General features: G+C 43.0%; 1 protein-coding gene across 1 annotated transcript in view; it reads left to right on the forward strand.

Annotated features, from left to right (window-relative positions):
- The window catches only part of Mpp7 (MAGUK p55 scaffold protein 7), a 212,670-nt gene that overhangs the window by 196,980 nt on the left and 3,438 nt on the right, over window positions 1–12,252 (forward strand). Inside the window, exons 14-16 of the mRNA XM_006973903.4 lie at window positions 8,578–8,671; window positions 9,722–9,830; window positions 11,981–12,124. Of these exons, the coding sequence (XP_006973965.1) occupies window positions 8,578–8,671; window positions 9,722–9,830; window positions 11,981–12,124 (347 nt within the window). The remainder of the gene's footprint in view (window positions 1–8,577; window positions 8,672–9,721; window positions 9,831–11,980; window positions 12,125–12,252) is intronic.

Raw genomic sequence — 12,252 nt, forward strand, 5'->3', positions numbered from 1 at the left:
AGGGGAGACTTCTCATAGCACCAATGTTTCTTAATTACTTTTTATATGTAGTAATTGGCAGGTAGCATTTTAAGTAGGCTTTCCATAGCTTAATAGACCAAACATGGTAGGCTTCTTTTGGGTACACAGAATTAGATCTATTTTTATAAAAATGGTTTTCATATGCATTTTTACAAATGAAATATGATACTTGAAACATTTTGATCTCCAGAATAAATGCCATTTGACTACTTAATATGTTGATGTTAGAAAGCTGCCTGAAAGGCCAAATTGAAATGTTGGCTTTTTCAAGTGGTTTTAGTGCTGCGTTTAAAAAAAAATCATTTGTATATTGCCCTTAGCAATGTTCTCTAGTTTTGGAAGAGTTCAACTGTATTTTTAAATTATAGTGTTCTGCTACCTCCAGTTACTTCTTGTTACTACATTTTTCCAAATTACTGTTTGTAATCACTTTTAGCTGTAAGTAAGGGAACTTCTGGTTTTCAACAACCAAGATGAAAGTGAATATGTGGAATTCTGCAGGTTGGTTTTTTTTCCTCTTAATTCCCTCCTCTTACAGATGTTGAATTCCAATGTACAGATAATTAGAAAATTTTTACCAAACAATTGCTAACCTTATCAGGTGCATAATAGTGGGAGAAACCTACAAGGTTCAAAATAGATTTGCCACTTTTCCTTCTATGTCTTCCCCTTCATGTGTCCTGATTTCTAGAACCCCCATGCAGCATCGTAGAACAGATCACAGAGGAGGAACTTGGCTGAAAGAATGCTCCACTTGTGCTTGGAATCAGGTTTTATGACATCACTTCTCGAGTTAGTTACTTTTGTTCAGTGTGAACATAGTACCAGCCTCAGAGAGCAAAGGAATTGATTGCAACCTGGTGGGGAAGGCATGGCTGTGGTCATGTGTGGCTGAGACTATGCACTTGATAGAGAACCAGGAAGCATAGAGCAAGGCCAGAACTGGAGGCCAGCCTATACTTTCAAAGGCCTGTCCCTAGTAATCTACTTCCACTGGTCAGGCCCCACCCCTGAAGGCTCCAGAGCCTCCAAAAATGGTCCTGCCAGCTGTGGAACAGCAGACCATAGACTTATGGGAACACTTCATGTTCAAAGTACGACACTTCTCATTCTCTTCTTGTGTAGCACTGTCCTTTCAAACTGTTGCAGCCCAGTAAATAGAAAAACTTAGTTTCCTTTGAGGGTAAGTACTGTGTATCGGATACAGCCTGCTGTGATAGTTGCAGTGTTGTTGAGAATTCCAAAACAAAGCACTTGGGCCTCAGATTAACCAGACACTAAGATCCTCTCAAAAAAATATCAAGAAAGTTCCAGGGTTTGGATTTACCAGAAAGTCCCTCATTATAGTTACTTCCTGCTTGGATTTGGTTTTACACATGTTAATGCCAAAGACTCCTATGTAGAGTGTTTCCCAGGCCTGGTAAGATCTCCCTCAGGCTCATAGGAGAAGGTGTACTAAGTTAGTTGTGTGTCTACAGCAAGTACCCCCACGTGATTTGTGGTGTCAGGCACGTACAGCTGGAGCAGCGGCTGAGTGTCCTAGTTAATTCGAGAGGAATATACTTGAAGATCGGATTTGCAATTTCAGATTGTATTGCTTTGCAAAATACTTTGAGCAGACCCTGGAATTTTAGAGAAAACTTCCTGTTTTGATGATAGTAGTATTCTGTTTGATGTATACTTCTGTAATGTTCTTTTCTGAAACACGTGGTAAATAGCCATTAGAGTCAGTAGATTATAAGAGATGTGGGGCCGTGTAACTTCTGTGCATTGATGGGAACTCAAGTCAACACTTTAGATAACTAAGTACAATAAAACTACACAAATACCATAGGAGCCACGAATTTAATTTCACACCCAGTGGAAGAGTGTGTGCTGGCAACAAAAGACATGTACTCTGATGCTCTTAGGAACATTTTTATAAGTGTCCCAAGCTGAAAGTTACCCAGGTGCCACCAGTAATGAGCAGATAGGTAAATCACAGCTTATTTGCACAGATGCTAGAATGCCTGGGGATAGCACTCTACTATGACTTGAGTCCATCAAGAGTAGACTGAGGAAGAGTGATGCAGATCTTTGGGAGCACTGGAGTGTCTCAGCCCAGGTGTATGCGATCAGGGGAACTAGGGTGCCAGACATTGAGTAGTCACCAGAAGACAACCTGAGTCAGTCGCTCTTGAGTTCATTGTCTGTCAGTGTTACTAAAGACAATAGACACATGGAAGTAAGCAAAGCGGAAACAAATTTTATTAAGGACAACTAAGAGAAAGTGAGAACATGGTTTTCGTTTGTTTGTTTGTTTTTATGAGGGAACTAGAGGAAACTCTGGAGACCTCAGAGAGGAAAAGCCACTGAGTTACTGGCCTAGAGCCTTTGGGCTTATAGCAGAAAATGGGCAAGAGTGAGATGACTCCTGTTAAAATTGGCTAATTCTCTGAGTATGTCATGGGCCAAGCCACTTAGGGAGCCCCACATAACTGTGCATGTTCCCTTGGTGCAACCCAGGGAGATGATAACACGCTATACCTGGGCTGCTTGCCCAATCAGGGTGATAACTCTGTTAGCTTATGTTAGCCCCTGCCAGCATTGCAGCTCACTGACCTTGCAGGCATCACTGGTCTCTGACCTTGGCCAGGTCTTCTACACATTAGTTAAGCTATGCTGTCTTCTCATGTTTACATGACCAGCGTGCAATGCTAGTATGGACCATTTTCCTTTACTTTCTCCAGGGAGTCAACTCTTACCACGGCTATCAAGATATACCTACAGTGGTTCGTGGTTGCCTCATATTTAGCTCCCTGCCTGCAGGATGATCTGGGACTGTCTTATTTCTAGGACAAATAGGGACTTCTTAGAAGCTGATCATACCATTTCCTCTGCTATAGATAGCTGCATTAGAAGCGAAGATATACAGAAAGCTGACCTCTGTGTGCTTCTTGGTGGAGGCTCATGAGAGGGGAAGCCAGTGCCCCTGGTGACAGTAACGTTGCTGTTTTCCCAGCTCCTGTCCTTCTTCATGTCAGGTCAGCTTGGTCATCTCATATCCAGCTGCAAAGCCCTCTTTGCATTCCTTGGTGTTTCCAGTCTTACATTTTTAACCTGTGCTTCTTCTAAAGCTACCAAGTGCTCTTGCTGTATCAAAAGAAAACAGGTCCAAAAGAGAGACTGCGTTAAGTGTGCAGCAACTGTAGTGTGTGCTGTTAGAGAACCTGTGGAGATGGGCTAGGAAGGGAGCTCAAGGAAGAGGCTGGCAGTGCTCTGCTTCGTGTTAGAGCCCTGATCATATGGTTATGCTGATCTTTAGGATTTTATTAGTCTTTGTAATACACACACACACACACACACACACACACACACACACATATAATATTGACACACATTCATAATAGGACTTGTATATAAACTTTCCTATATCCTAGTCTGGTTTTTAAATGTTAGATAGAACTCTTATAGTTCAACTAATTATAATTCATTGACTTTTGACTTCTTGGTTTCCATGCTGTGTTACAATTGTGTCAATATTACTGGAGGAAGCTGAGGGACCAGGGTGTGGCACCAGTCTGTGCTGTTTTTACAACTACGTTCAAATATATCATTTTTCCACTTAAAATGGCAGTCACATGTTTTAGTAAAAGTACTCATCTTGGAAAATGTGTCCTTGTGCAATTTTATCATTTGGACTTAGTATAACTAAGCTGTCAAGAATGTCACCAGATAATCTGTGAGGCTACTGTCAAGTATGCATTCCATAATGCATGATGTCATCGTGCAGCATGTGACAGTACTTTAAAGGGATACTAAATCTAGTAAATGCTGTTATTCTTGGGCTCTAACAGCTAAGACATGGCTAACAGAAGGTTCTGCAGTAGATGGGTAATACATTTGGATCTGTAGGTTCCAAATCCTTCGTCCAGGCTTTGAACCCCTTCCATCATTGCCAACACTTCCTCTTCATTTTTCTGAGGTTTCCCATATAGGCAAGCATCGGTGTTTTCACAGAGCTAGAACTACCCATGTTCTAGAAGACCTCACTGTCTAAAGGATACCTCACCTGAGTTTTTCTAGAACAGGACAGCCCTTGTCATCTTCTCACAGACACTGTGAGGGCTTCCTTTAGCATTATCCCTTATTACTGAGTTGGAGACCTACACTTAGCCCTGAAATTCTTCTCGGTAAAGGAACAGGAGCCATGGCTAACTCTGGGAGCTGGCCTCAGTGTCCTGGATGTCTTGCTTACCTACTAGCTGGTGTACTTCTGAAAGTGTCTCATTTGGTGTGTGTGTGTGTAGGTTCAGGGGCCTCTGTATATTAGGGCAATGATCTCTAAATGTGTGCTGTACATGCTCAGTCATGATGTAAAGCTCTTATAGTTGGACAAGCACAGTCTTTTCTTTATTACCAGCAAATTAATGCAGAAAAAAGTCTCAGTTTTGATTTCCAGTGTTGTGGTTTTTGTTTCTTTGTTTTGTTTTTTAGTTCAGTGTTTGGGAAGGAACACCAGCAAATATCAACAGCAAAAAATAATAAATGAATTTAGCTCCCTTTCCAAAGCAGAAAAAAGTACTCATTTAAATATTGTTTCTACTCTTGAATATGTATCCTGTAATACACACTCAACAAAATAATTGCCTACTGTAAAATGTGTTGCTTGTTTTCATGATGGAATAAAATGTATCAGTCCTTAATCCTACTTTTGGAAAGACTGTGACATTGCATTAAGAACAGCACCAGTTCTCGGTGTCCCATGGGGAGGAGTGAGAAACTGTTGAAGGGGCTTTGTATTAAAATATATTTGCTGGCTTGGTAAAGAGAATTAGGATTTGGATCATAACTGAATTATTTGGCCTAAAAATTCATTGCTTTGTGGCTGGCACAATGGCTAATCCGTTAAAGGAGCCTGCTACCCAGCCTGAGGACCTGAGTTTGATCCTACGACCTTCATGGCGGAAGGAGGGAAACAACTCCAACAAGTTGTCCTTTGACCTCTACATGCACACCGTGGTATGCACCCCCACGCAACAAATAAGTAAAAAAAAATTACTTTTCCCGGTTCATAGTTTTCTGTTAAACATTATTAAAAGATAGAATTGAAATATGTGAAATGGGCATAGATCTTTTTCAGCCTCTGTCTGCACATGTGCACGTATTATCACAGACATAATGAGGAATTCCATCTCAGAAATGCCGGTGCCTGTGCTGGGCCGCTTCCAGCCTGTCAGGTGCTGCTCGGCACTCATCACTGGGGACTCATTGTAATCCTCGGCATTCCAGGTTGAACCACACAGTGAAAACCAATTTGTCTTTGCACAGGCTTTTTTGTTTGGTTGGGTTTTTTTTTCTTTTTTTCCAGTTAACATGAGTTTGCCCTACACCCACAATCTCAAACAGCAGCAATCCTTGGGTGGCATCTTTTGGCATGGAAATACTACAGTCTGACTGCGTGTTCACCTGGTGGTGGATGCTGAGGTTCCTCCACCACCTGCACTGTTGACTATTAACTGATACAGCATTATGGTGAACTTTGTGCACAAGAACTTGAAAAGACATAGGTTTTTGTTTCCCTTGAACAAGTCAGTAGGAGGATGGCTGGACCATAGACCTAGTGTTTTTAGAAATTACAAGACTGGTTGGGGTGTTGGCTCCGCCGGGAAAATGCTCAGCTTGTAAGTAGGCTGTCTTGACTTCAGTCATCACAACACAATGTAAAAAAAAAAGCCACAAGTGGTGGCGTGTGTTTCTACTCCTGTGATAGGGAGGCAGAAGCAGGTGGATCCCTTCAGCTCTCTGGCCAGCCAGCATAGCTCTACTTGGTAAGTTCTAGGTTTAGGGAGGGACCCTGTCTAAAGAAACAAAGTGGATGGCTTCTGAATAATGATACCCTAGGCTGTGTGTGTGTGTGTGTGTGTGTGTATGTGTGTGTGTGATGTGTGTGTGTGTGTGTATGATGTATGTGGTGTGTGTATATGATATGTGTAGTTGTGTGTGTGTATGTATGGTGTGTGTGTATATGTGTGTGTGTGTGTATGTGTGTGATGTGTGTGTGTGCCATCCCATTACTCAGAGGTTAGACTAAGATCTGTATATTTTAGTCATACACTCACTTCTTTTTTTTAACTTTTAAAGATTTATTTGTTTTATGTATATGGTACTCCATCTGCATGTATACCTGCATGCTAGAAGAGGGCATTAGATCCCATTATAGATGGTTGTGAGCCACCATGTGGGTGCTGGGAATTGAACTCAGGACCTCTGGAAGAGCAGCCAGTGCTCTTAACTGCTGAGCCATCTCTCCAGTCCCCATACTCACTTCTTAAAACAAATTCTGCTGGTTTGAATTTGAGCTGTATGCAGAAGGGCAGAAGTTAGTCTTAGACCAGTGTTGGTTTCTAAAGAGAATTAACATACTCCCTCCTGTGCTTTCCCCACTTCCGGGTTCCCGCCACACTCTTAACCACCCTGTGGACTCTGCTGAGAAGGTTTGGGGTTTGGGTTTGTTTGGTTGGTTTTGGATGACAGGGCCATTTTCAACCCAGGTTCACCTGCCTGGGGACTCAGGTGCTAGAACTCAAGGGTCTCCAAAAGTTAACGGGGGTGGTGGTTCTAGAGGTTGCTGCCTCACACCAGTGAATATTAAAGACACAGACAAGTGGGAGTGAGTGGAATGAAAGCAACCTTTGCTTAGAAAACTTCAGGAAAAATGAAAGAAATCCCCATGAGCCCAGGGGGGTTCCCAGGCAGAAGAAACCCTGGAGCTGCTTGCCTGGGGCTTTTCATAGGACTGGGGCAGGAACTGAACACAGACTGCCATGCCTTCTATTGAGATGGACTAATTCTTTGAGCATGTTGAGTCAAAGCCAGTGGAGGGCTCATGTGCTGGGGGTGTGTCCCCGTAGTCCAGCCAGGTCGATAGTCAGGCTCTGTTACATGCTGCTCATCCAGTAAGGGGTGGCTGGAGTCCACCCCGCCCATCTCTGATTTCTGCCTGTTGGCTGCTGATCTTGAATATGTGCTGTCCAGTCAGGACTGAATGGCCCCTGTCAACCTTACAGCTGTCAAACTGCTCTTTGTTCTCAGCATGTGTGGGTCTAGCTTGTATTTCATCATGGCGTATCCCGTTAACACAGCTACCAAGATGTAGCTCAGTCCTTCGTAGCTCTCTCATATCTAGCTCCTCATCCATGGGGTGATCTGGGGTAGTCTCTTTTCTGGGACAGGGGAACCTCCTCCATTAAAAGCCATTTTTTTCCCCACAATTTAGTCAGTTACACTGAGCTTCGCTAGAAGAAGCATGAGTATGTGAGAGACCATCAGTATCTTCCCAAGGCTTCATGGGAGTCAGACAGACAGACAGACAGCCTGCCTGCCAACACTGCCCTTCTTCCTAGAGCACCTGTCCTTTCTCTTACCTGCTCAGCTTGGCTGTCTCTTACCCAGCTACCAGCCCTCTTATTTCTCTTCCTTGACATTCCCTACCTCACTCTTGTAACCTAACATTTTTTTTTAAGTCCAGCATGTGTTTTCAGTGTAACATCTGTGATTAGTTGCATAGCCCTTTTCCCAGACTACCTACAGAAATCTAGCCCCTGCCTCGTTTCTGGTATATGTCATGGCTCCCATGCAGGCTCTCTGCCTTCTGTAGGCTTCCTGTATTTGTGTATTTTTAAGGTTCTTAGATGACGGTCAGGCATCCAGGTCTCTTGATTGTAAGAGCAGCCGGGGTAAGGTTGTGGTGGGGTTTCAGGTGTGTGTCCATGTGGGAAAGCATTGTGTTTGGTCATTGTTTTTCCACGATCCTGCATTTTCTGTTCCTTTATCCTTCACTCAAAAATAAGTAGGCAACATTGGCAAAAGGTTGCAAGATGCTGTTGTTAATGACTTGGGGGGAGTGGTAAATAACACACAGAGGTATTTGATTCCATTCAGTGAGTAAAACAGAACACTGAAGGTATGCGCTGTGCATTGTGTGAAGAAGGCTTAGCCCTCCACACAGTCAACAGTATGCTTACTTTAGCAAAGAAAGATAAGACATGACAAAATAAGCAAGTTATTTGCAAAAGAAAGGTGATTTCCTGGGGAGTGGGTTAAACTCGACACATACGACTACTTTTATGTATTTACTCCTCTTAAAGATTCTTTAAAGGAGCCGGGTGGTGGTGGCGCACGCCTTTAATCCCAGCACTCGGGAGGCAGAGACAGGCGGATCTCTGTGAGTTCGAGGCCAGCCTGGGCTACCAAGTGAGCTCCAGGAAAGGCACAAAGCTACGCAGAGAAACCCTGTCTCAAATAAACCAAAAAAAAAAAAAAAAAAAAAAAAGATTCTTTAAAGGTATGAGTAATGAGCAAACCCATGGTGCACTTCGATCTTCAGCCTTAACATTGTAACAACAGTGGAAAAGTCTGAATTTATACTCCGTTGTATTTTAGCGGCTAATTCACTTTTTTTTCCGATGTGTTTTTAAATCTCGTGCAGGAAACTAACTTAATGTACTTGATTTTTTTAATACTTTAAGGTAACTGATGTAGACTTTTCTCAACTTCTTTTCTATCAAATTACAGACACCACTAGAGCACGAAGAAGCCAAGAGAGTGATGGTGTGGAATATATTTTTATTTCCAAGCATTTGTTTGAGACAGATGTACAAAATAACAAGTATGTGAAATTTAGGTTGAATTTTTTTTCTATTACTATTGTTCTTAAGCTGGTGCCTGTATATCTAGTTTTAGATAGCCTAGGATTCCCTTCCATTTAAAATGCATTTCACTTATTACAGTAATATTTGAAGCCCTTAAAAAGTGGTAGTTTAGTTAGCAATTACTGATGTTCACATCTATTTATTTTTTATTTTTTTTTAGTACCTGGGAGTTACTACATTTCTGTTCAGCTAAACCCATAGTAATTATTTTGAAGCATGAGGGAAATTTCTCAGTGTGTTTCTGTGACTTTTTTTTTCCAGTGCAGTAATTGAATCTCAACATGTAACTTGGGTAGGACTTTATTTTAAAAATTAATGGCCAGCTATATGATAGGCTTGCCCCGTAATCTTCTTCATGCACACCTCAGTCTTGCGCCAGCACGTCACAGCATTGGGACAAAGCTGCCATGTTGCACACCCCGGTCTTTTCCAGCTAGCTCCTACCCCACTCTCCCCCAGTTTTCCACTGCTGAGGTGTGGCTACTCAGGGCGTCAGCAGTAGGGTGTGTTTTCACGCAGTATTATGGGATTTTATTGAAACATCAAAATGCTTTCTTCAAGCTTGGCCCTACGAGTGTGTTTTTATAGCACATAATCGCTGCCCTGGTTCCATTAGCCACCTCCCAGCTCCTGTGGCTCCAGTGCCCAGCTCTGGTACTCTGTAGTGTGCAGTGAAATTCCAGTAGTTTCTATTGTTTGGCTTATTCGCTGTTTTATTGCATTGCGTTAGTTCTGAAGGGGGTGATGGAAAACGTTAACGCTCTGCTGAACCAAAGTACTTTTTTGGGGCTTAAGTGTAATACAAGCAAGTGTTACTGATTTGAAAATGTAGAAGGTTTTTTTTAAATTGACATTTGCTGAAATGCTTGGCTCTGTTTATTTTATTAAATACAGCAAAGAAAATTTTTACATGTTCAGCAAAAATATCTTTTGCCTATGAAGTGTAACTTGCCACCTGCTTTTTTCATACTCACAAACCATTCTGATGAGTGTCTAATTTTCTGCAGGTTCATTGAATATGGTGAATATAAAAACAACTACTATGGTACAAGTATAGACTCAGTTCGCTCCGTCCTAGCTAAGAACAAAGTTTGTCTGTTGGATGTCCAGCCTCATGTAAGTAAACAAAGCATGCAGTTTCCTGTGAGCCTCCTACAGCATCTAGGATGAACTTCACATGAAGTCTCACTTACATGTAGGTTGGTTAAGAAAAATAAAGGCCTAATGTTATTAGGAAATAAGAGGGGAAGAAGCCCCAAGGTCAGTTTCTGGTTTTTATTCACTCAAGCTCGCTGGCTATTACATGTTCATTTAGGATCTTTTACAAATGGTGCATACATAGTCTGCTTTGTGTTACGCCTTATTCTCAGTGTTTATAATCTGACAGGGGCATTTTTACATCATTGTTCTCTTGCTCTAATTTGATCTTGTACACAATGTAGACATTTAAAGCCCAGCAGAGCTGTGAAGCACTGGTCAATAATGTCTTCTCTGAGATGCCACAGAGGGACCTTGTGTATCGCCCAGGGGCCTCTTGTGGGCACTTTGAACTAAGAAAGCTAGTGAGTGAAAACATTCAATTCCTTATGTCATCCAACTCATCCTCTGATTGGTACCCAAGCCCAGCATCACCCTAGTCTTCCAAAGAGTCTCCTTCTAATGATGGTGGTGCTCTGGGATGCTTAGCCTCCCAATTACAGCAGGACTTCCACACCTCTTAGGGATGGAGAAGCTGGAATTATAGGATCCTTAGCATCAACTTGGAAGCTGCCTTCTGTCCAGGCCCCAGGAAGAATGAGGCATCCCTGCTTGTTCCGAACCCCCTGCCCATGTACTGGGCCTGCTTACTCCAGACTCACCAAGTGCATTTTCACCGGCACCTCTGTGCCTTCCCAACTCTGCCGTCCTCCCCTCATCCTCGCCATCACTCATTCTCTCTTTTAACACATGGAGTCCATCGGCTTAACCTCACAAGTGGGATGTCTGAAATATTCCGACTCTGGGGAGGCCCTCATGGAGACATCAATAATATCAGTTCTGGCCCTTCTGCCAGTTACTCTTGACTATAGTTCAGTCTGCAGACGTCAACACTTAAAAGCCCAGGTGTGAATTGTGGGAGCCAGCGGGGTTGAGGACACCCCCACACAGAACACCCGAACACAGCCCACAGAATCAACTAAGCAGGGATCATCAGGCCTCAGAGACTGAAGCGGCTATCACAGAGCCTGCATAGGACTATGCTAGCTAGGTCCTCTGCATATACGTTACGGCTGTATAGCTGGGTGTCTCTGTGGGACTCCTCACAGTGGGTGTAGGGGTGTCTCTGACTCTTTGGCCTGCTCTTGGGATGGGTTTCCTCCCTCTGGGTTGCCTCTCCCAGCCTTGAGATGAGGGTTTGTGCCTGGTCTTACTGCATCTCGTTATGCCGTGCTCAGTTGATATCCCTGGGAGGCCGGCTTTTTTCTGAAGGGAAATGAAGTAGGAGTACATTTGGGGGAGGGGCGAGGGGGAGGGGAGAGCTGGAATGGGAAACTGTGGTTTGGCTGTATTGTATGAGAGAAGAATAAAATATGAAAAATAGCTGGGCGGTGGTGGCACACACTTTTAATCCCAGCACTCGGGAGGCAGAGCCAGGCGGATCTCTGTGAGTTCGAGGCCAGCCTGGGCTACAGAGCTAGTCCAGGACAGGCTCCAAAGTTACAGAGAAACCCTGTCTCAAAAAACGGGGAAAAAAATATGTATTAAAAACAACCCACATGTGTTGGTACATACCTGTAATCTAGCACTCAGGAAACTGAGACAAGAGTATTAGGAATCCCAGGCAGGCTCCTATGCAGTCCTATACAGTTCCAGGCTGCATAGTAGGACCCTGTCTCAAAACAAAACGAGCTGCATGAGGTGCTGGCAGACCTCCTGGAGAGCAGAGAGTGTGCAGACTCCAGCTTCTAACAGAGAAAGAAACGGACAACTATAGACAGGAAGTTACCAACCTCATCACATCTTTTAGAAGCTTGGTCTAGAACCTAGTTTTCTGGTGGTTTTAGCTGCTGCCTTCGGTGGTAGTGATGGTTAATTTCCAAATGTTTAAAGTGGAAGTTGCATTCTCGAGCTGCTTTTCAGTTAGATTGCCACCTTAATTGTCAAGAACTGACTGAAGAATAACCTTCTGACATTAAAGAATCATTTTAAGAAATGTTTTCCTCAGAAAATCCAGAATGTATGAGATTATGAAGAAATACGAAAAGAAAATCTTTTCTCTGTTGCAGACAGTGAAGCATTTAAGGACACAGGAGTTCAAACCCTATGTGATATTTATAAAGCCTCCATCAATAGAGCGTTTGAGAGAGACAAGAAAAAATGCAAAGATTATTTCAAGCAGGGATGACCAAGCGACCGCGAAGCCCTTCACGGTAAGTGTCATGATGCTTAGCTGAAATGCTTGCACACAGTGCTTTAGTTGAAGTTGTGATCCATAACTCTCAAAAGGCAGTTGTGTTTTGGTCTGTGCATTTTTGAACGATGGCATTGTAAATTCTTC

This window comes from Peromyscus maniculatus, chromosome 5 (assembly GCF_049852395.1).
Source record: "Peromyscus maniculatus bairdii isolate BWxNUB_F1_BW_parent chromosome 5, HU_Pman_BW_mat_3.1, whole genome shotgun sequence".
NCBI classification, from domain to species: domain Eukaryota; kingdom Metazoa; phylum Chordata; class Mammalia; order Rodentia; family Cricetidae; genus Peromyscus; species Peromyscus maniculatus.